General features: G+C 39.4%; 1 protein-coding gene across 1 annotated transcript in view; it reads right to left on the reverse strand.

Moving 5' to 3' along the window:
* Positions 1 to 414: 414 nt before the first annotated feature.
* Positions 415 to 25,849, reverse strand: part of PTPN20 (protein tyrosine phosphatase non-receptor type 20) — a 32,589-nt gene continuing 7,154 nt past the window's right edge. The window contains exons 4-9 of the mRNA XM_070364493.1: positions 25,414 to 25,562; positions 22,687 to 22,777; positions 14,537 to 14,871; positions 10,026 to 10,241; positions 1,359 to 1,421; positions 415 to 480 (exon numbers count right to left, since the gene is read on the reverse strand). Of these exons, the coding sequence (XP_070220594.1) occupies positions 415 to 480; positions 1,359 to 1,421; positions 10,026 to 10,241; positions 14,537 to 14,871; positions 22,687 to 22,777; positions 25,414 to 25,562 (920 nt within the window). The remainder of the gene's footprint in view (positions 481 to 1,358; positions 1,422 to 10,025; positions 10,242 to 14,536; positions 14,872 to 22,686; positions 22,778 to 25,413; positions 25,563 to 25,849) is intronic.

A 25,849-nucleotide genomic window follows, 5' to 3' on the forward strand; every position in this document is an offset into this window, starting at 1 on the left:
TATCTGTCTTGAAAATGCTTGTAAGAAATCATGATATAAGCTCATGATCTTGTGATCTGAAAATTCTCAGCTCCCTCCAGCTGTCTTTCCAAATAAAATCTTAAATAATAGAGTTTAAATCCTTTACTGGGTTCTGTAATCTCTTCAACCAAATAGACGGAAGTCGTTTTACATAACTTTCATTTCATGGGAAAATATGGGAAGGTATTTGATATTACCTAAGTAAGATCAGTGGGTAAACACCATTTACCCCAAACCAAATGGCACTGCCTTCAGGGAACTGTCAGAAAGTCAAACGATATACCAAGAAAGCACATTTGTATAAGCAAAGCCCTTCAAGCAGAGCTCGAAGGTGTTCTTTAAGAGGAGGCTCCAAGCCACTTGCTTATAATTTCAAGTGTGAGGCAATAGTTCTTACTTTACAGTCCAAAGCTTCTGAAGAACTTCAAGCACAATTTTATAACAAAACATATACTGCTCCTAAACACACACATACATGAAAAACAATGGAATGTTAATTGAATACCAATATCCACTTTCAGAAAAGACATTTGTACTTTTTAACCACAAAGTGCCTAAAAAGAGTGCCTTAACCTAAAAAGAACTGCCTAAAAAAGGTTAACATTTAACCAAGAACTTCTTATATGAATACATTTTTTAAAGCATCAGGAAGATAAACGGTAATAATATAGTCTTTGGTCTAGAATTAGTTAACTGAACAGAGGGGAATCTGACTCAATATCAGTCTCTTTATATCTTCATTGGATGAATCAAATTTAAACTTTTTAAAGATGTAGCCTCAGATCTCTTAGGCAACCCTAGTTCAAAGGAAAGACTTCGTATCACTGAACATTGCCTTAAAAAACCATAAAAAAGATTTAGGGGTACCTGTTTGTTTTTATTATCCATATTCTCTTGACCCTTCAATAATTAGTATAACTAATACCTGTGATATTTATGCTATCTTTTTTATGACATGCCAATGACTGATACTTTAGTTGCAAATAAATGTCCTAAAATTGCCATTCATAAATTTATGGAAAATAACTTTAGATATGTTACTTAAATAACATGGTATTATGGACTAAGCATGTGTTTGGGCATTAGGAGACTTCAGTTTCAGATTTGGCTCCTACACTTGCTCTCTGATAAAACAAACTTCATTGCTCTGAACTTGAGGTAGGTCATCAGTAATGTCAGAGCATAACTTATGTTTACCTCAAACAGTGAGAATTCAATGAAATTGTGTAGGTAAAAGAGCTTTACAAATTGTAACGTGCTATACAATGTATGTTACAATGTAATATTCATCTTTATATCATTATTGTTCTTATGAGAATTTATGTGGCATGACTTACCTTTGTTTGGACCATTCCATGACGCTGTTCTCTCATTTGGCTCACTATATTCATGATGTCGAACTGTAACAGGATGACAGTAATTTTGTATTATCCAGAGAGGGGGAAAACACAAAACCCACAGATGCCTAAGGAGTATGCCATACTTCTTTCCAGTAAAAGATATCTCAAGATTTAACTGGCAAGTTCTCGTTTTCAGTCATAAGAGCATGTACTATGTTTAACCTAGTCTAGTGGATAAGGAAGACTTGTTCAAATGGGTTTCCAGGAAAAAGCAGGAAGCAATCATTTATAATAAGAAATGTTCTCCAAAAGAAATAACAACAAATTTGCCCCTGTGTATACTTTTCTGTTCTCCAAAGGGAGAACTTAAAGCAGCATTGTGATTCTGCAAGAGTCTGAAGCATAGAAAACCTTTTCTGGCCACAACAGTAACACAGCTGTTTCTCATATAAAGAGCCCTCTCAACTCAAATGGAGACCCTGAGCAGCAGTTGGCCCAACCCCAGATTCTGCACCTGTGCATGGAGAACAGCACTGCCCAGTGTGGTCACCAAGCTGGTGCAGGTCTGCAAAAGGCTGTTGCCAGACCAAAGTGAGCTAAGTCCAGAAACTGGTAACAAGTGTTTAGAAAATCTTAATGGCAATCTGACAGTGGTGCCATGCCAAGCAGCCTCATCAGTGGAACAGGATATAGACCAGCTCAGGTGTTGTTCAACTTGCTTGAAAAGTCACACGTGGTGCAAGCTGAGGACCAGACATGTGCAATAAGACGACATGAAATTTAAGATTTGTCAACTGTCAACTATCATCCAAAAGCACATAAAAATCAGAGAAATGTTAAGTATGCCTTTATTTTTACAACTTTGTGTTACTATAACTTAAAAGTTTAATTACTCCTTTAAATATTTTTATATTGAAATAACTATAGATACATAGTAAGTTGCAAAAAATGTACAGGGATAGTCTGTGTATCTTTTCACCTAGTATTATACCAATTAGAGTATAATATCGAAACCAGGAAATTGACATTGGTATAATTTACTAGCCTTTTCATATTTTGCCAGTTTTACACGCAATCATTTGTCAACATAGGCATACGTGTATTATTGTATACAAAGTTATCACACGTGAAGATCCATGTAACTGCAGCCACAACCAAGACGCATAACTATAGCACCATAAGCCTTCCTCCTGTTGTCTATTAGAACTACCCACCCGCTCCAACTGCCTCAACCCTTGGCGACCAGTAATCTGTTCTGAATCTCTACAGTTTTGTTATTTCAAGCAGATTACATAAAGGAATCATTTAATATCCAATTTTTTGAGACTTTTTGTCATTGCTGATTGCTTTGAGATTCATGAAAATTGAGTATATCAATAGTTCATTCCTTTTTGTTACTAAATAGTATTCCACAGTCGGAGAAGGCAATGGCACCCCACTCCAGTACTCTTGCCTGGAAAATCCCATGGATGGAGGAGCCTGGTGGGCTGCAGTCCATGGGGGTTGCGAAGAGTCGGGCACGACTGAGCGACTTCACTTTCACTTTTCACTTTCACGCATTGGAGAAGGAAATGGCAACCCACTCCAGTGTTCTTGCCTGGAGAATCCCAGGGACGGGGGAGCCTGGTGGGCTGCCGTCTCTGGGGTCGCACAGAGACGGATACGACTGAAGTGACTCAGCAGCAGCAGCAGCACCTGCAGCAGTATTTCACAGTATGGGTGTGTTGAAGGACATCTAGGTTGTTTTCCAGTTTAGGGGGATGATAAATAGATGTGCTATGAACACATACATACAGGTTTTTACATGAACTGAAGTTTTCATTTCCATGGAATAAACACCCAAGAGTATTATTGCTAGGATTATATGGTAAGATTAGTTTAATTCTGCTTTTGTTTTTTTTTTCTAAGAAATTTAAAAACTACTTTCCAGACTGGATGCACCATTTTACATTCATTCCTATAAGCAATGGATGCTGCTGCTGCTCACTCGTGTCTCACACTTTGAGACCCTATGGACTGTAGCCCACCAGGCTCCTCTGTCCGTGGGATTCTCCAGGCAGGAATACTGGAGTGGGTTGCCACTGCTCCTCCAGGGGATCTTCCTGCCCCATGGATCAAAGCCATGTCTCCTGCATTGGTAGACAGAGTCTTCACCACTGAGCCACCTGCGAAGCATAAGCAATGTATAACTAATCCAGTTTTTTTCAAATCTTCATCAGCACTTGGTGTTGTCATTATTTTTTGTATTGGCCTTTCTAATCAATATCTAGTGATATTTCATCATGGTTTTAATTTCATTTTGTTGTCGTTGTTCAGTCGCCAAGTTGTGTCCGACTATTCTCAATCCCATGGATTGCAGCACGCCAGGCTTCCCTGTCCCTCAGCATTTCCTGGAGTTTGCTCAAACTCATGTCCATTGAGTCAGTGATGCCACCCAGCCCTCTCATCCTCTGTCGCCCTTTTCTCCTTCTGCCTTCAATCTTCCCCAGCAACAGGGTCTTTTCTAATGAGTCAGCTGTTTGCATCAGGTGGCCAAAGCATTGAGCTTCAACATCAGTCCTTCCATAGAGTATTTAGGGTTGATTTCCTTTAACATTGACTGGTTTGAAATCTCTTTGATTTCATTTACCTAAAGGCTAATGAAGTTGAGCCTCTTTTCATGTGACTGTCATTGATTCATCCTTATCATTGAAACTTCATGTCTTTTACCTATTTTCTAACTGAATTGCTTGCTTACTTATAAGGTTTGAGGTCTTTACAAATTCTAGGTGTGAGACCTTTGTTGGACATGTGGTTGCAAACAGTTTCTCTGAGTCTGTAGCTTGTCTTTCCATCTACCTCACAGGGTCTTTCACAGAACGAATTATTTTCATTGGCTTTCCCCCTAATATTAGCGACGGCAAGAATGTACGCTCTACCCGTTTTCAATACAACACTTGAAGCTCCAAGTAGTGCAGTGAGACCAGATAAAGAAATAAGAAGCAAATGCATTGGGAAGGGAGAGGCATGTCCCTGCTTGCGGCTGGGATGATCATCTATGTAGAAGATCTCAAGGAATCTAAAAACAGAACAAAGCAGGGCAAAACACCCTCTTAGAACCAAAAAGTGAGTTCAACAAGATCACAGGATACAAGATCAACATGAAAAAATCAACTGCACTTGTATATACATGTACATACAATGAACACAATAGTAAAAACACAATACCATTTACTGCTTGAAAGAAAATGAAATAAGATAAATCTAACAAAACACGTACAGAAGCTGTATGATGAAAATAACAAAACGCTGATGAAAGAAATCAAAGAAGATCAAAGAAGACCTAAATAAATTGACATACCACATTCATATTGGAAGATCCAACATAGTAAAATTCATCCTATCAAAATTCATCAAGCTTTTTTTATAAACATAGAAAAGCTAATTTTAAAATTTATATTGAAAGGCACAGACTTATAATAGCTAAAACAATTTTGAAAGAGAAAGAATCACTCTCCCTGTGTTAAGATTTCCTATATAGCTACAGGAATCCAAAGTGTGGTATTAGCAAAGGATAGATACATAGATCAGTGAAACGGAATATGGAACTAGAATATTCAAAATATTCAAACTAAATGATTTTGAACTAAATATTCAAAATCATTTCTGACAAAGGTGCAAAAGCAATTCAGTGGAGGAAGAATAGCCTTTTCAACAAAGGAAACTTAACAGCTGGACATCTTTAGGCAAAAAAAAAAAAAAAAGTGAACCTTGACTTAAGCCTCGCCCCTTCTAAAAACAATGAACTCAAAATGGGCTACAGACTTAAATGTCAAACATGAAACCATAGAACTTGAAGAAATGACATTGGAAAGATTCTTTGGGACCCAGGCAAGGTGAAGAGTTCTCAAACTTGACACCGAAAGAATGATCCATGAAAGGAAATATGATACAAATTCAACTTCATTGAATTTAGAATCCATTGTTTCTTGAAAGTCTGTTTTATAATTTATATTTTAAGATTAGGCAAGTTATGGAAATAAATTTGTATCATTCATTTTTAACCTTAATTTACTGATAGCAAAAGAAGTGTCACTGGATTGTCTTCTCAAGAAAAGCACAGCTTTTCTGAATATAGCTTTAGTGGTTAACCAAATAATAATAATGGAAGTAACTGCAAAGAAATGAAGACCAAAAGAGTTCATGTTAATTTTACCTGGAATTGTGATTCCTCATATATTGAGTTTTAGAGCCATTATTGACTGTGAAGTGCTAAAACCACACTTGTATTAATTGCAAAGATGTACTGGCTAACATAGCAAAGAAACAATTAAAATTTACTTGTCACATACAGAACAAAAGAAATAGGCTCCAAGACAAAAGAATTATTTTAAAGAATACTAAATTAAAAAGCTCATGTTCAATATTTCACATGAAACATATATACTTTGCAGACTTACAAAATTATGCTTTGAACGGCTAAGATTAAAAACACATACACGACAACCAGACAATGGTGATAGAAGTCATACTGAAAGTGTTTTATTGAAAATTTGGAGTGAAGGTGTGGCAGAAAAAGGTCAAGTTCCATTTTTCTAATGAAATCACAGTGTGACAAATTCAGGGACTGGCGAGTGATACAGAGCAGTACCAGCTCACAAAACAAAAGTAGCAAAGTATTTACCATCACAACTTATTGAATAAAAGATACTGCTAACATAATGACTCAGTATATGTGTGATTTGAACATGAAGTGATAAGAAAGAAGGATTTTTCCTTTTCTGTTTTATTACTGGCAATTACAACTAACTAATTTTAAATGGCACAAAATTGCTCACAAATATGGTTTTTCCAGTAGTCATGTATGGACGCGAAAGTTGGACCATAAAGAAAGCTGAGCACCGAAGAACTGGTGCTTTTGAACTGTTGTGTTGAAGAAGACTCTTGAGAGTCCCTTGGACTACAAGGAGATCAAATCAGTCAATCCTAAAGAAAATCAGTCCTGAACATTCACTGGAAGGACTGATGCTGAAGCTGAAATTCCAATACTCTGGCCACCTGATGCAAAGAACTGACTCATTGCAAAAGAGTCCTCATTGCTGGGGAAGACTTAAGGCAGGAGAAGAGGACAGAGAATGAGATGCTTGGATGGCATCACTGACTCAATGGACATGAGTTTGAGCAAGCTCAGGGAGTTGGTGATGGACAGGGAAGCCTGGTGTGCTGCAGTCCATGGGGTTGTAAAGAGTCGGACATGACTGAGCGACTGAACTGAACTAATTTTAAATGGCATGAAATTGCAAAGTACGACATTGTCATCAAATGTAATTTGGAGCTTAAGTTTTGTGTAGGATTATGTTCTGGTCGTAGAACTGCAATGACAAGAAAACAGTCTGAGATAGTTACACAGATTAAAGAATTTATCCCAAATGTGAGTCAGTTCTAGTGAGGTGGATGAACCTAGAGACTGTTACACTGAGTGAAGTAAGTCGGAAAGAGGAAAACAAATATCATACGTTAACGCATATATGTGGAATCCAGAAAAATGGTACTGATGAATCTATTCGCAAAGCAGGAATAGAGACACAGCCGTAGAGAACAGACTTGTGGACACGGTGAAGGGAGGAGAGGTTGGGACACGCTGAGACAGTAGCTCTGAGACATATGAATCACCATATGTAGAACAGACAGCTGCACGGGGAGCTGCTATACGACACAGGGAGCTCAGCTTGGTGCTCTGTGACAGCCTCGAGCGGCAGGATGCGGTCGGAGGTGGGAGAGAGGTTCAGGAAGGAGGGTGCATATGTATGCTTGTGACTGATTCACGCTGTTGTATGTCAGAGACCAATACAACACTGTAAAGCAATTACCCTCCAATTAAAAACAAATTTTTAAAAACAGTCTTGCTACCAAAAAAACAAAAACCAAAGAACCCCTTCCAGATGAACCAGACAGTGTGTTTAGTGATACGGTAAGTATTTTTGATTTTGTGAAGGTTAATGTGTTAAATTTTGGACTATTCACTTCGTTACATAATAATATGGTAACTGATATTTAACTGTCGCTGTATGATGAACAGCATGTTAGAGGGGAAAGTTCTATCAAGAATGTTTCAACTACAGAACAATCTCAGGTTTTCCTCAAGAGAAGAGCCAGCTTGTTCCCAGTGTTTTAAGGATTTTTACGCAAGCTTACTTAAAAATAAAACTGACTATAAAATAACAGTAAAAAGAAATAAAGCATTATATTTTCTCAGATCTTCATATCCTTTAGAGTTATAACTGATAAACTAATCTTAAAATGTTGGTCACATGTGGCTGAAAGCAGCCTGCAGTATGTAGGACTCTCTGTGTGAGTTCCACAGCACACAAACCGGTCTGCATCCTGTTTACCAGACCAACCCACTGTCACGCTCATGGATGTCTCTGAAATATATCAAACTGCTTTGAAAGTTTCTAAATGCTTACTCTCAATTTCAGAAAACTTATCTTTCTGCAAATAACAAACATTCACAGATTGGTACTGGTCCAAGACCATACTTTGAGTAGCTCTGGTGAACAAAATTTCTGAAAAGAGTAGAGATGGGCATCAGTAAGGATACTGGACATCTCAAGCCTCTATGAAAAGCCAATAAGGCAACAATGGATGCATTTCCTATTGCTGAACCATTTTCCATCAAATCTGCTGCTGCTGCTGCTAAGTTGCTTCAGTCGTGTCCGACTCTGTGCGACCCCATAGATGGCAGCTCACTAGGCTCCCCCGTCCCTGGGATTCTCCGGGCAAGAACACTGGAGTGGGTTGCCATTTCTTTCTCCAATGCATGAAAGTGAAAAATGAAAGTAAAGTTGCTCAGTCGTGTCCAACTTAGCGACCCCATGGACTGCAGCCCACCAGGCTCCTCCATCCATGATGTTTCCAGGCAAGAGTACTGGAGTGGGGAGCACCCTTAATTGTAAAATACATCACTATTTTACATACTGCTAAGAAAAACACTGTTATTTAAGCTGACGGATGACTTATTATAAAGCACATTTTGAGTTTACAAAAGGTATAACGGCAGGGGAAAAAAGTGCTCCATAGAAGCATAAAATACAATATTTATAGTTTTTACAATTTCTATAAGTTATATAAAATGAGAACAAATATAAACAAATTAATTGTGATGAAGAACATATAAAATAAAAATTATGCTAATGTATTTTCTGTTAAAAGGATAAAACAACATTAATTACAGGAACAGGTAACATCAGATTCATACTACTGAAATTTTCAGCATTTTTTAGTATTTTTGTCATTTTTTGACCACCCAGTTTATATTCACTGTTTGTAATAAAACTCTCAGCTTGCTTTGGGAAACCGTTACTTTTTTATCCTCAGCCTTATAGCCTAGAGTAGTCCTGACTTTAATGGACCAGTATCTCCCACAGTGGTTAGTTTAAGGAAAGGGTTATAGCTGAATCACAAACAGGGAAATGCTAGGAGATACTGGCTCAAGCTTCTGAGAAGCAGAGACTTCCTCTGTCCTTTAGAAAGCCCCTGGTAGAGGCCATTTTTCTATCCCCAACATAATGCGACCTTAGGATGTAAACATGTAGAACTTATGCAACGCATTTGTTGTCATAGGGGTGGCCTGGTCACTGCTGGGGTATAACTGCATATAGCCTGAGAGAGCAGTGATTTAACATTTATGCTGATAATAAGATAACCGCAGAATTTGCCTATCAGGGCAAATGCCTCCCAGCCCTTGTTGCCTTTTGACTGAGCTGCCGACTTTCCTATTCCTTGGAGACACAGTAAGAGGCACCACCCTCCCCAGCCCAAGTGCCTGCTAAGTAAACAATGTCTTCCCTCACTTCGGCAGCACAGGAAAGCAGTTCAGTACAAGCAGGCCTTCTGGGGCACAAATCTAAAGTCATGCTCCCTAATTAGTCAATCTAAAGGTAACAGTAAAATCACTACATGTCTAATGCTTGTGTCTGTCTCTTAGCTGGTTCCAAATTTAGGAAGAAAGTAAAGAATTGTTAATGGTTGACTAACACCCAGCAATATTATTATCCTTATTTTATGTAAGAGAAAACTAGATTTCAGAGAAAATGAGCAATCTGTACAAAGTCACCAAAATCTAAAGTGTGTGGCAAACTAGCAGTCAGACCCAGGGACCTCTCATTAACTCTGAAGTCTACTTTTTTCCCCAATGTGCTCACATGCATGTATTTCTATTCATTAAAAACAGACACACCTTTGGGCCTTCCCCAGTGATCCACTGGTTAAGAATCCATGTTTTCACTGCAAAGGGCACAGGTTTGACCCCTGGTCAGGGAAGTAAGATCCCACATGCTGTGCAGGGCAACCAAAAAATAAACAGGCACACGTCACTGACATTCTTTAACAAGACTCTAAAAACTGTACATGTGGGTGGAAGCAAGAAAAGAAAAATGGACTCATATTTACTGTACTCCAGACATTGTCTGAAGCCATTCATTTGCATTATCTATTTAGTTTAATCCTCAGAACCACCTCCAAGAACCTGCAGCAGTTAAGTCAGAAGCAGGTATCGAAAGCTGACACGCTTTCTATTGACTCAGTTGCTCTTGAAGGCCAAATATTAGTCTCCAGCTATGAGAAGGCTGTTAGAAATAGTGTTTACTAACAGCATCAGTTTGGGTGCTTAATTCACACACTTACCGAAAAGTTCTTTTCAATGGCACAGAATACGACATCCACACACAGGAACACCCCTGTCCGGCCCACGCCTGCGCTGCAGTGGACGACGACGGGCCCTGTGAGGTGGCTCTTCCTCACATAACGAACGTACTTTATAAACCCTTCTGCTGAAGCAGGAGTGCCATGGTCTGGCCAGTTGGTGAACTGCAAGTGTTTCACAAAGTGACTAGCTCCCGTCTGTGGGGGCGGGGTGGGGAGGGAGAGAGACAGGGAAGGGGAGAGAGAGAAGAGAGATTTATCAACTCCTCATATTAGAGAGCTTCTCTTAACTTCTAATATGCCACAAATAGTAATAATAATGGCCATACGGTAATACATTAATAAAAATAGGACTACTAACAGGTAACATGAATTTAGGACTTACTCTGGAGGAACGGCACCAAAGACTTCATATGCATTATCTCATTTAATCCTCACATCAGCCCTGGGGTGGCAGACACTGTGTTATCCTCATTTTACAGATGAAAAAGTAAGAATTTGAGTGACTGATAGATGTATGCTAGGTCAGGAGGCTCATATGTTTAGAGCTGGGACAATAATGTAGTCCTTCCAAATCTAACGCTACCATCTTTCTTCTGCACCATGAGAATGCAGAAGAAACCAAACAAACCAGGAATTCAAAACAGAGTGGAAATGAGCTAACATGTTGGGAATAATGTAGGAAAGCAATATATCTTGGATTCAATATTATGATGTGCTGTGCTTAGTCGCTTAGTCATGTCCAATTCTTTGCGACTCCATGGACTGTAGCCCGCCAGGTTCCTTGGTTCATGGGGATTCTCCAGACAAGAATACTAGAGTGGATTGCCATGCCCTCCTCCAGGGGATCTTCCCAACCCAGGGATATAACCGAGGTCTCCCGCATTGGAGGCGGATTCTTTATTCTTCACCAGAGAAGCCCAAATATGATACTAAATTTAATTAAAACAGGTAGGTGCTGTCAAGCTGCTTAATCAGGGTTTGATGGGAAGCAACCTCCTCTGGCAACCAGGACAGGGTGGTTAATGACCATGTGAGTAGACTTTGGTCCTTATTCTTTCGCTGAGCCCTGAAAGTGGAGTTCTGGACTCTCCCAGGGGTTGACAGATAAGATGCTTTGAGTTTACCCATCATTCTTTCAGAGGGTTCACCCCTTCCCCAGTGTGGAACCCTCATTTTACTCCAGTGGGCACGCTCGTGAAGAAATTCAGGAAGGATTTCTCACTCCTTCTCTACTTCTCCTTAATGCACCACTTTTCCCCCCAAGTTCCAAATAAAAATACCATTTTCTATGGTGTTAGAAAATAGACTCAAGTTTGAATCATTGGTACATGAAACTGGACGAGGTGAACGATGCTTAAAAATCGCGTGAAGGAACCAGTGAGGATAGGTCTCACTCCATCACGTATTTCAGGAATTAAACCTTTCCTACACTGGTGACCACTGAGAATCTGCACAAAGGTGGGCATCACTGCTTTCCTGACCCAGTACCATGAGGCAGATTCTTCAAACATTAGCCCTATGGTCTTGAGATCTGGGAACATCAGCCCAAAGGCCACCATTCTAGATCACCTTGCCAACTCCACAGGTGGACCTGAACATTTGAATCTTTTCAGACAGATTGTTCCTCTGGGCCTCCCACCTGACCTATATTCTCCAAGCATGCTGTCCTTCTCTGCCACAGCACACATCACATGCCATTTAGAACTGGTATCTTCCTTCCCCACTAGACTGTAAGTACTCTAAGAGTGGAGCCTGTGCCTGCTTTCTACCTCCAGCGTCTGACACAGTACTTGGTTCACAACGGGGAATCAAGTGTTAGGAGAGGGAGGCCTCAGGCAAATCCTCGGGCGTACAGAGCAAAGGCAGGGCCTCAGCGCAGAGCAAACGCAGGGCCTCACACACAGCTAGCAAGCCCGACGTCAATGTCAAACACTGTTATTATTCTCGGCCTCCCTGGTCACACCACTGTGTACTCTGATCCTCAGACTCTTCAATTCTTTCTTTCTGTCTCTGTCCCGACTTTATCTTTTCAACATCTCCCTTCTCACTCAGACCCCCAGCTCCGTTCAGTCACTCAGTCGTGCTCGACTCTTTGCCACCCCATGGACTGCAGCATGCCAGGATTCCCTCTCCATCACCATCTCCCAGAGCTTGCTCAAACTCATGTCCGTTGAGTCAGTGATGCCATCCAACCATATCATCCTCTGTCATCCCCTTCTCCTCCTGCCTTCAATCTTCCTCAGCATCAGGGTCTTTTGCAATGAGTCAGTTCTTCGCATCGAGTGGCCAAAGTATTGGAATTTGAGCTTCAGCATCAGTCCTTCCAGTGACTGAATTCCTTTAGGATTGACTGGTTTGATCTCCTCAGGCCCCCATGCTACAGTGAACTCTTGGAAGGCATCATCACTTCCCTAAATGCTGCTTCTACTTCCTTGCCTTGCCTCCATGGGTGTTGCACTCTGCAGTTCTCTCTAATCCAGGCAACCTATTCTCCTGTGCTCCAGGTACTACAGAGTCTAGAGATTAGTTGCATTCTCCTTGCTGCCCAACACAATTTCCAACCCATTATTTCTTCTCCTTGTACAAAAACTCCACTTCTTTTTAAGTTTCATACCTCTTAACTTCGTCTTCTCATCGCTGTCACCTTACCGCAGATTCTGACAGGGCACATTTGGGATCTCAACAGCCAAACCGACATGCTGGCCTCACATTTTTATTTCTCTCTTACAGAGGAGGCCATTCATGTCTTCTAGTCCTCACAATGTGATTACTCCTTGGACTCACCATCACCTATAATGGCCAGTATCAAAAACCTTCCAGTTCTCAGATTCCAACATCATTTTCTGAGAAGAAACTCTTATGCTACTGCTATATCTGTGCTTCACCTCCAACAATGTGACTAGATGGAATTCTGCCCTTGACGTCCTCTATTTCCTCCTAGCTGCTGACTCCATTCATCTCCCTAAGTTTAGACTTTATGACTGATTATCTAAATCATTCTCTTACCAAACTGTCAACTCCATTCATCCTTTGAATCTTGCCACATATCCTGAGCAACATCCCTCCCTGAATCAGTCCCATAATCTCTGTTCAGGAATCCCATGGTTAGGAAAAAAAAAAAATCACATAGTTGCATATTTTATTGTTATTGCAAATTATGGGTTCCAACCTCAGCACCTTCAGCAACCTTTTCCTGATCATTGCCTGTGCTCCAACCAACTTCTTGGTGATGATTCCAAATCTCATCACTCTTCAAGTTTCCAATTTAACTCCCACCCCTTCACTCCTATAGAACACATGTATTACCTACTTGCTAATCAAATCCACTTAGAGCAATGTAACATCACTTTCTCTTATAACTCATTCCTTTGCTATTTTCTGAGTCTGTTAGAGCAAGACATGAATTGTTCTATGGATTATTCTAGACCAAAACTTCCCAATATTACTTTCTACAAGAATGCAGACGCTCTGTATCTGTGCTGCCCATATGGTAGTCACTAGTAATATGTGATTAAACACTAGAAGTATGGCTATTGCAAGTGAGGAACTAAACTTGGTATTTTATGTAAGTTTAAATAATTTAAATCTAAAACAGTCAAATGTGGCTATCACATTGGACAGTATAATTTTTGAACACTCCTTATAAGTCACAAGTCATAAGTCATATAAAGTCTGCCAATTTTATCAGAAAAGCATCAAAGTCTTTGCTTTCTATCTAATTGCTAGTTGCCCTAAGTTGATCATATACCCTTCTTACTAAAATTCTTCAATGTCTCCTAATTATCTTCATAATAAAGTTTGTGCTCCTTAGCTGAAATCCAAAACATTTCATGTTCCGGCTTTCTCTACTTATTTTCTATAGCCTCATCTCATCTCTCATTTCTCCCTGGCATTTGAACTTTTACATTCCAGAAACTCTTAACTACCCACATCTCTCTGTACATATGCCCCATGCTATTTTATACCTTCATCATCTACTTACTGTTTTCATTTTTCTCACTTGGATAAATTCGGATGTCACCTCCTCTAGCAAATCATCTGTCCAAACCAAAAGAGAGCCTCCTTTCTGCAGCTCATACAGATCTCGGTATTACCATCCACTGAGCGCAGTAACTGCAGGTGCCAGTGAGCGCCCGGAACAGCTGCTGCCACGCCCGGCCCAGTGATTATCAGCACGTCTCAAGGACTTCACCACATCTGTCCCTCTCAGCAGAGATAGCCAAAGCACACCCCAGGATTAGGTAACTTCCAGTACTCTTTCTCAACCGCCCCAACTCCCCTTTTCAATTATTTCGTCTCTCCAGTCAGAGTTTGGTTAGGCAGAAGAAGAAATGGCATTGTCTTAGTTTCTGGTAGCAGGGAGAAGTAAAAACAAGTTACTTTAAACAAGTGTCCCCAGCTATGGCCCACCTTACTCCGAACTTCCTCTCTGACATGTGTGCATATATAAGGAAATATATATCTAATGCTGATTTTATTTTTTAACTTACAGACTTCTTGACAACTTGAAACATTCGAATGATGAAATACCGAAGTATCTGGTAGTTCTCCAGGAAGATATGACAGCTATTCAATTCCAAAGGTTTCTTCATAGAAATAGGCCAGTAATGGTGGCATTTGGTAACTCCACCTTCTTTCTCTTTGGTTATCATGGCAATAACATTAGAGTTATTTTCCCAAACCATTTGCCAAAAGTCATTCGTGGTAGTTGGCAGTGGCCCTTGGGTAGCAATATAGTAATACTCTTCTCTAGAATTGGCTATTTTAATGTAACTGGCATTGATGTAGTCCTTGTTTTCTCCAAGAGGAACACGTGTTGAATCATCTATTACAACAACAGAAACATATAGTAGATAAAGGAAAAGCAGGATGTGCAATACACGCAGATTTCATGAAACCATTTCACAAAAGTAAATCTGTTTATCTCTTTGACTAATAGAAAAGATGGCATAGAAATTTCTAGCAATATACAGTTAGAGTAAGGTTTAGAAAAAAATCGGTTTCCACTAAAAAGAGAAGAATGCCATCAGTATCCAGACATCTTGAAAGATTTCTGTTACATATGGCACAAGTAGGAATAGGCCAAGGGAGGTATCTCCTAGCCTATAACTAAACACAGCAAAGGAGGAGCCCTCTAAAGGAGCAAGTGAATGAATGGCGTTCTCCTACAAATCCAGAGAACCTGAAAGCTCAGAGCAGCAGTGGCCAGAAAGGAACAAATGTTTTTGGAAAAAAAAAAAAAAAGACTGGGATAGTTTATACAAATTCTAGGATTATTAGAATTCTATCGACTGCCTGCACACAGAGTAGCCATCTTTTGTGTCCATTCTCAGCTTTCACCAGTGAAGCAGCATGCTCATCAAAGCAAAAGTACTGTGGCAAAAGGATGCTACAAAGGGGACTTGCTCAAAGTATGGACGACTATTAACAAATTTGAGAGGGGAAAAGCCAATTGCGTGGCTCAGTGGCCCAGGAACTCTCTCTTCACTCTACATGGACATCTGGAGCTCTGGTTCCACCACTGCTCCTACAGAGAGAATAAAAAGAGGATCTTTTCCTGCCATGCAGGGGTCTCACCAGTAGCTCCTCCCTAGTACTCAAGTCAGGAAGCCCGCTCATCTACCAAACACACTGTGACAAGATCTCTGAACAGGGCTTACACCAGTTCTGACAGAACCTTTCTCAAATTCAAAAACAGCAGACATAAATCTCTCCTTGTAAATATGAAGAGACAAAACAATCACTAGATATATAAAGATACCTAGTACTCCACAAAAGGATACCATTCTGAGAAATCACAGCAAATGTCTTCCTTTCTATAAGAGAAGAATACTTTAAAAACTCTTATTTGTATTTTAAATAAAATCTCAGCAAACATTATTATTTAAAGGATGATATACATATATATGTCTGTTTATTGATATAAATTTGTTACATTATTAAATTACGAAGGAGGTAAAAGAGCATTAAAGTGAGATCTTTCATCATATATATATATATATATATATATACACACATATATATCATATATAAGAGCTTCTCTGGTAGCTCAGAAGTAAAGAATCTGCCTGCCAATGCAGGAGATGTGGGTTCAATTCCTGGGTGGGGAAGATTCCCTGCAGAAGGAAATGACAACCCACTCCAGTATTCTTGCCTGAAAAATCCCATGGACAGAGAAGACCGGCAGGCTGCTGGAAGTCCATGGGGTCACAAAGAGTCCGACACGACTGAGCACAACACAGCACAGCATTTATCCAAATGCTAGTAGGGACTGTTTTATTATCTAAATTTTTACAGTGAATATGTACCATTTTGTAGTAGGAAGTAACTTTTTATTTTCAAAGGGGGAATTTAATAAGTAAAAATTAAACAATCAAAAGTAATAAAAGCTTGCTTTCAAATAAAAAACACAATTTACCAATTAAAAATCCCTAAAGTGAGAAGAAAACAGAAAAACAAATTAGTGATTTAGAAAACAGCTTAAGGAATTTTCCCAGAACCAAAAAAAAAAAAAAAAAATAGATGAAAAGAAGGACAATAATTATTAAAATACTGAAGGATGCAGAACATACAAAGGGAATATATAAAAGGAAAGGATTTCAGAAACAAACTATAGAACACAGGCATACATCGGAGACCACACAGGTTTGGTTCCGGACCACCACAATAAAGGGACTATCGCAATAAGTAAGCCACATGAATTTTTTTGTCCCCTAGAGCATATAAAAGTTATGTTTACATGACACTGTAGTCTAGTAAATGTGCAATAATAACATTATGTTTATATAAAATGAAGTACATATTTTAATTAAAAAAATACCCTACTGCTAAAAAAAAGATGCTGACCATCATCTGAACTTGCAGCAAGTTGTACTGTTTTTGCGAGAGTAACGTCACAGTCGCTGATCGTAGATCACTGTAACAGATACAATAATAATGACGAAGCCTGACACATGGCAGAAATTACCAAAACATGGCACGGAGACATGAAGTGAAGAAATGCTGTTGGAAAAATGGTGTTCAACACAGACTTGTCACAAACTTTCAATCTATAAAAAAAACACAGTATCTGCAAAGGACAATAAAGTGCAGCACTATAAGACCAGGTATGCTTGTATTCAGCAGGAAAGAAATAGCTCTGGCGGCCACAGGAGAAAGGTGGAGGTGGTGGTTTAGTCTCAGTTCCCCTCAAAAAGAGAATTTAGCGCAAACACGCAAGCCATGCATCACCTCATCTGAACTTCAAAACAGTCCTTTGAAGAGTCATATTATTATTCATGCCTTTCAGATAAGGAATATTTATTCAAAGCACCTAAGTCATTTGTTTCGTATTATGCAGCAATTCTTCTAGACTCCACAATCTACAAATAATTCCATGATTTGCTGCCCTTCAAGGAAGACTCAAGTTTTCAGGTGGAAAGTCCTTACCAAATACCAGATGCCATTAATGAAGAGAGCCACTAAGACCTTGAGACCAGCAGAGCACAAGGTCACAGCGACAGGAAGCAAAACCTGTGTTAGTGGATCACTAGCAGTAACTAGCGGTATCGGAGAAGGAAGTGACACCCCACTCCAGTACTCTTGCCTGGAAAATCCCATGGATGGAGGAGCCTGGTAGGCTGCAGGCCATGGGGTCGCTAAGAGTCGGACATGACTGAGCGACTTCACTTTGACTTTTCACTTTCATGCACTGGAGAAGGAAATGGCAACCCACTCCAGTGTTCTTGCCTGGAGAATCCCAGGGACGGGGGAGCCTGGTGGGCTGCTGTCTATGGGGTCACACAGAGTCAGACACGACTGAAGTGACTTAGCAGCAGCAGCGGTAACAGTGAGGCTTCCCTGGTGGCTCAGACGGTAAAGAATTTGCCTGCAATGCAGGAGACAGGGGTTCGATCCCTGAGGTGAGAGGATCCCCTGGAGAAGGGAATGGCTACCCATGCTACAGTCCATGGAATCACAAAGAGTCAGACACAACTGAGCGACTTTCACTTTCAGCTTTCACTTCAGAGGTGACAGTGACTGGGGCCACTCTCATCTCCATCCCTTGACTCCTGACTCCTGGCTGTGGCAGAAATACATCATGTATTGGACCCTAATTTGGAGCAAATATAACCTCTTGGCGAACACTGCTCCAGCCCTGTGAGGTACTGCCACCTAGCTGGCACTGTTACTGTGTCTACAAAAGGTCATTCCGTTGCTCTATCAAGCCAGCTCCCTCGGAATGAGGAGGAGTGTGTCAAGGCCAGTGAATTACATGATCATGGGCCCATTGTCACAAATAACTTGCCTCTAAGTGAGTTCCTTGATCAGAAGCAAGGCTGTGTGGACTACCACGATGGTGGTAAGGCATTCTTCAGGTCCATTTGGTAGATTTGGTAGAAGTTTGTATGCAGGGAAGGCAAATCCATATTGTGTCTATTTTAGACTGCAAAAAAGCAATTGTTCCTTCTATGACAGAAGCAATTCAATGTAATCAACCTGTCATCAGGTAGCTAGGGGGCTGGTCACTCTTGGAAATGCTGTCATCTTAGGGCCTCAGTGCCGGTCTCTGCTACTGGCAGATTGGGCACTCAGAAATGGCCATAGCAAGGTCAGCCTGGTGAGAAGTCCATGTTGATGAGTCCATGCATAGCCTCTATTCCTGCCAGCAAGTCTACTTTATTCATTAATCCATTGGGTAATGACAGGAGTATTTGGAAAGAGGCTGACTAGTATCCACAGAATAGGTCATCCTATCCACTTGATTGTTAAAACCTCTTCTTAAATCACCCTTCAATGAACGTTCACAAAAGACACAAATATATTCATGTTTTCGCCCTTTCAGAGAGATCTATACACACTTATCTCTCCCAGATTTCCTTGTGATCAACTTCCCAGTTATGTTTCTTCTAAGTCTCTGACAATCCAGTCAAACAACTGACTACAGCCCATGAATTAATAAAGATTTGTGCCTCTCGCCATTTCTGCTTCCAAGCAGAATGAAAAACCAAGTACACTGCTTGAAGTTCTACCAACTGAGAGGACTTCCCTTCACCACTGTCTTTCAGGCATGTCCCAAAAAGGCCCTGTGGAGCAGCTGCTAGCTACTCCTAGGTGCTGCCTGCATGGCACGCAGCCTGCATGGCATGCAGAGCCATCTGTTACCCGGGCCCAGTTCTCCTGTCCTTGGTCACCTGATCGTGGGGAACCTGTCATGAAGCCGCAGGTGCAGGCTGGGAAAGAGAAGGTCATGCAGCAGAAGTGGGGGATTTTGGCCACTTCGTGTAACTTATTTGTGCCTTCAGAGCTTTTAGGGGGATTATTTCAGTAGCTACTGTGAGTAGATGGGAGTAGAGGCAGTGAAGAAGACAGAGACTGGCTGAGAGAGAAAGCAGGCTCAATCTAGGCTAGCGGCAGTGGCAATCGAGATGCGCGAGGACTCCTGCGGTATTAAGAAGGCAGGATTGAAAGGACTTTGTGACCACTTTGGATACTGCAGCTGACGCGGGTTCTCTGGCTTGAACAAATGAGTGGTTAAACTAAACAAGATACAGGATAAAGAAGAAGGTCATTTTGTAGGAAGAAAAATGTTAACTTAATTTGGGAAAATTTTTTTGACTTTGAAAGGAATGTGAGGCATAAAAATGAGATTTCCACCCTAAAAGTAAAATTGTGTTGCTTTATTTCTGCTCTTTGGAAGGTCTGAGACAGATGAATCTGTAACTGGGTGGGGAAGAAACTAGCCCTGGAAAGCAATGAGTGAGTCTTTGGCAACGATCAAAGGGAAGCCTCCTGTTGGAGGGTAGATTGGCAGCTTCATTGTTCAGGACAAAGGATAGAAATAGCACCACCGTATTTGTGTGTCTAAACAAGATGATCAGGGAAGCTGGTAAGGGCTTAGGGTGGCAAAAGGGGAAGACGTCTCAGTAATAAACTTTCTGTTTTAGCTGCAACAATGCATAAGATGTTTTATTTTTTTTTAATTAATTTTATTTTATTTTTTAACTTTACAATATTGTATTGGTATTGCCATATATCAAAATGAATCCACCACAGGTATACATGTGTTCCCCATCCTGAACCCTCCTCCCTCCTCCCTCCCCATACCATCCCTCTGGGTCGTCCCAGTGCACCAGCCCCAAGCATCCAGTATCGTGCATCAAACCTGGACTGGAGACTCATTTCATATATGATATTATACATGTTTCAATGCCATTCTCCCAAATCATCCCACCCTCTCCCTCTCCCACAGAGTCCAAAAGACTGTTCTATACATCAGTGTCTCTTTTGCTGTCTCATATACAGGGTTATTGTTACCATCTTTCTAAATTCCATATATATGCATTAGTATATTGTATTGGTGTTTTTCTTTCTGGTTTACTTCACTCTGTATAATAGGCTCCAGTTTCATCCACCTCATTAGAACTGATTCAAATGTATTCTTTTTAATGGCTGAGTAATACTCCATTGTGTATATGTACCACTGCTTTCTTATCCATTCATCTGCTGATGGACATCTAGGTTGCTTCCATGTCCTGGCTATTATAAACAGTGCTGCGATGAACATTGGGGTACGTGCGTCTCTTTCCCTTCTGGTTTCCTCAGTGTGTATGCCCAGCAGTGGGATTGCTGGATCATAAGGCAGTTCTATTTCCAGTTTTTTAAATCTCCACACTGTTCTCCATAGTGGCTGTACTAGTTTGCATTCCCACCAACAGTGTAAGAGGGTTCCCTTTTCTCCACACCCTCTCCAGCATTTATTGCTTGTAGACTTTTGGATCCCAGCCATTCTGACTGGCGTGAAATGGTACCTCATAGTGGTTTTGATTTGCATTTCTCTGATAATGAGTGATGTTGAGCATCTTTTCATGTGTTTGTTAGCCATCTGTATGTCTTCTTTGGAGAAATGTCTATTTAGTTCTTTGGCCCATTTTTTGATTGGGTCATTTATTTTTCTGGAGTTGAGCTGTAGGAGTTGCTTGTATATTTTTGAGATTAGTTGTTTGTCTGTTGCTTCATTTACTATTATTTTCTCCCATTCTGAAGGCTGTCTTTTCACCTTGCTTATAATTTCCTTTGTTGTACAGAAGCTTTTAAGTTTAATTAGGTCCCATTTATTTTTGCTTTTATTTCCAATATTCTGGGAGGTGGGTCATAGAGGATCCTGCTGTGATGTATGTCGGAGAGTGTTTTGCCTATGTTCTCTTCTAGGAGTTTTATAGTTTCTGGCCTTATGTTTAGATCTTTAATCCATTTTGAGTTTATTTTTGTGTATGGTGTTAGAAAGTGTTCTAGTTTCATTCTTTTACAAGTGGTTGACCACTTTTCCCAGCACCACTTGTTAAAGAGATTGTCTTTAATCCATTGTATATTCTTGCCTCGTTTGTCAAAGATAAGGTGTCCATATGTGCGTGGATTTATCTCTGGGCTTTCTATTTTGTTCCATTGATCTATATTTCTGTCTTTGTGCCAGTACCATACTGTCTTGAGGACTGTGGCTTTGTAGTAGAGCCTGAAGTCAGGCAGGTTGATTCCTCCAGTTCCAGAAGGAACATACCACAACATAATAAAAGCTATATATGACAAACCCACAGCAAACATTATCCTCAATGGTGAAAAATTGAAAGCATTTCCTCTAAAGTCAGGAACAAGACAAGGGTGCCCACTTTCACCATTACTATTCAACATAGTTTTGGAAGTTTTGGCCACAGCAATCAGAGCAGAAAAAGAAATAAAAGGAATCCAAATTGGAAAAGAAGAAGTAAAACTCTCACTGTTTGCAGATGACATGATCCTCTACATAGAAAACCCTAAAGACTCCACCAGAAAATTACTAGAACTAATCAATGAATATAGTAAAGTTGCAGGATATAAAATCAACACACAGAAATGCCTTGCATTCCTATACACTAATAATGAGAAAATAGAAAGAGAAATTAAGGAAACAATTCCATTCACCATTGCAATGAAAAGAATAAAATACTTAGGAATATATCTACCTAAAGAAACTAAAGACCTATATATAGAAAACTATAAAACACTGGTGAAAGAAATCAAAGAGGACACTAACAGATGGAGAAATATACCATGTTCATGGATTAGAAGAATAAATATAGTGAAAATGAGTATACTACCCAAAGCAATTTATAGATTCAATGCAATCCCTATCAAGCTACCAACGGTTTCTTCACAGAGCTAGAACAAATAATTTCACAATGTGTATGGAAATACAAAACACCTCGAATAGCCATAAGATGTTTTAGAAGTAGTAATACATAAAAACGGAGAAGGCAATGGCACCCCACTCCAGTACTTTTGCCTAGAAAATCCCATGGATGGAGGAGCCTGGTGGGCTGCCGTCTATGGGGTCACACAGTCAGACACGACTAAAGCGACAGCAGCAGCAGCAATGCGTAAGAACAGGGTTGAAGGACTTGTGAAAAGAATCCTGTGACAGTGAGTAGATTTACCTGGGATAGAAGGCTGGACCTTCTTCATGACCTAAGATAACCAAGAATATGCCCAGGTCAGCCGGTGCTAGCTTCCGGAGCTCTTCATCATGGCCACAGGTCAAAACGGCTAACACTGAAAGCCATACAACCCACTTCTTACCTTTTATCAAGTGTAAATAGGAAAGTAATTAAAACCATTGTTAGCTTACATGGAAGAATATCTCGATATCTATTTTTGTCTCTGTTGTGTAGTTCATTCCCAGAGTGGAAAACAGCAGGCAGATTCTTAACTTCCAAAGCCTTTAAAAGGTAAGAAATATACGTAATATATTTACTATGACAGAAAAAAAAGGAGGGGAGAAAAAATATCTGTCTTTGTGTAGTGTTCATGATTCTCAAGTCCCTTTATGACATATCCTGATATTAAATGTGTATATGGTAAGTAAAGAAGTCAGAGCTCCACTGGAAAAGTCCTATATAAAATATCTCGGATGTGAGATATGAATCAGCAAGTTGCTTGATAAGGAAATGCTCAACTCTCTGGAGATACTTTTTCCCTTGAACTCCAAGATTTTTCATTTTTCATTAAAATAAAAAGCCAATACAGAACATTAACTTCATAGGACCAACCCCTATATCTATCATTTTATAAATGAAAATAATAAAATAACAGAAACAAAATATAAATTCTCACAATTTACTCCTTGCCCCATGAAGAAATTAGAGTTAGAACACTAAAGAATTCTTCTTTTCAAAACTTTATTACCAACTGTGAATTCGACATTAAATGAACATTTAGTATGTACTCATCACTGTCCCACATTCTGCAGTACAACGATGACTCTGAAAATGGCTTTATACGTAAGAAGTTAACAGCAGCTAGAGAGGTGGCCACATGATCAATGTAGAGACACGCTAGCATGAATGACTAGACTGCACTCGAAGGCACGGAGAGGAAAGCTCCTCGAAGGAAAGCAGCACTTGAACTGAGCCTTCGAGGCTCAGAAGTTAGCAGCATGGAAATGGGTGTGTGTGAAAGCAAAGAAGAGGCGAACGGGTATCACACCAGGTAGGGGGACAGTAATAAAGGCATGGGCGTGCACAGGTCCTCTTAGAAAACAATCAGCAGCATGGCAACACCAGCACAGGACGCAGGCACGCAGAACACAAGGGGACTCAAACTAACCAGGAAGGCCTCGCCTCACACACAGAGGGAACCGGCACGCACCCAGCCCTACTCTAGTTGAACAATTGCGGAGAAAGCCTGAGGGTGCACACTTTTGAAAACCTCTTCAGTAACTCTTGGGTAGCCAACTTGGCACTACCATAAGTTAATGTTGGCCACTACTGCAACGGAGAATGAGGATCCAGGTTTTAAGCTATAAGATAATATCAGGGCAGCACATAGATCTTGGTTAAAACCAAAATATTTACCACAAATTCCTGGGTGATTTCATATTCTGATACTTTTTTTTGTAAGTATTTTAAAATAATCCCTGATGGTTGACTGCTCCTAAGTATTGAATATTAATGGTCGAACTACAGCTAACTGAACTAGCTCCTTTTCAGAAACAATTTCCACACCTATTTTTACAGTTTAATCTTTCTACAAACCAATTCTAAAAGTAGTCTAGAAAAAGGCAACTGTAAAAAGAAGCAGAACAATTCTATAAAAGAAGAGTGATGAGGGAAGACGAGTCTTAATCGATGGTAAAATATAATACAAAGCTATGTTAATTTTAAAAGTTTGGTACATGAATAAACAAATCAATTTTAAAAACCACAAAAATAAAATACATGTGGTGCTTCAGTATATGAAAAAGTAGCATTTCACATCACTGAAGAGAAGTTGGGACAAGAGGATCATTGGACAACTGACTAGCTATAGAATGTTGGATCCCTACCAAATATCTTATAACAAATCAAATGTTAGCTGGATGAAAGATTTATGCATTGAAAAAAATCACAAAATATTAGGGAAAAAAGGCAAGAAATAATTGCTATGTTCCTAGATTGAAAGGGGAGTCCCAAAGGATGCAGAAAACCCTAAACCCCCCAGAAGAATGACATTCAACCATTAAAAATTAGCTATTTCTTCACAGTAAATGTACATGCATACACATGCAACACGAAAAACAAAGTGGAAAATTTTACCGTGTATACAAAACACGTACAAAGAGGGTAATTTCTTCATTATATAAACAGTTAATAATTGATAAGAAAAGGAATAAATAGAAAATTAGACAAACAACTGGAACTAGTTCACTGAAAACGAATATGAAAGGCTTAAAAGCATATGGAAAGCTATCTGTTCTCAAATTAAGAAATGCCAATCAGAATATCAACAAGAAATCATCTGTCACTTAAAAGATGAGTAAAGACCCAAAAACCTAACAGCACAAAATACTGGTTGTCTTTCCAGGAATTTGTTCTAAAGACTATGCATAGGAACATGAATGAAGAGGGGCAATGTTTTTCATAATAACAACATCTGTAATAAGCTAAATGTTCATCGTGGAGGACTATTTAAAGAAAAAAAGTCTTCATTCATATAACTACCATGCAATACTTAAAAGAATGAGATAGAACTATATATGCTCATAATATATTTGGGAATTATTTCTTATTGGAATTCTTTATAAAAGGAAAGAAAGAGCAAATTAATAAAGTACATGCCAGCAATTTTTCTGAAAGTTTATATGACAGATTTAATAGTGGTATAGGGAATCAAGAGAGAAAAAGAGACTTTATCTGTTTTATAACATTTTATGCTATTTTATTCTTTTACTATGTACACCCATTACTTTAGAAACAAATTTAATATTTAAAAATAAAAACAATATATTCAACCTGGAAAAAAAAAGAACAGATATTCTCTGATCGAGAAGTAGAAAAACAAATCACATATAGACCTTGGTTAAAACCAAAATATTTACTTTAAATTCCTGGGTGATTTCATCTTCTGATACTTTTTTTGTAAGTATTTTAAAATAATCCCTGATGGTTGATTCCTCCTGTGTATTGAATATTAATGGTCGAACCAGAGCTAACTGAGCTAGCTCCTTTTCAGAAACAATTTCCATACCTAAGAAAGAGAAAAATTCACATCTCTAAGTTACTTATATATGTGTGAAGGGAGATTTTATTTTTATTGTTTTCTTTTAAGTAAAGAGCCAGCCATTTAAGAATTAATGAAATTTTATTTTTCCAGAGGTGAAGAGTCTATTATTACTTTTAAAGGAAGGGTCCTTATTTTGGAAAAATCATGACTATATGCCTTGAAATTACACAAAATCCACTATTCTTAGAAAAAAACTATTGCATTATAAATAGATATGATAGACTGAGAAGTAATCTGTTTTATAATGTGAC

The sequence above is a fragment of the Bos mutus genome, chromosome 28, assembly GCF_027580195.1.
Source record: "Bos mutus isolate GX-2022 chromosome 28, NWIPB_WYAK_1.1, whole genome shotgun sequence".
Taxonomy (NCBI): domain Eukaryota; kingdom Metazoa; phylum Chordata; class Mammalia; order Artiodactyla; family Bovidae; genus Bos; species Bos mutus.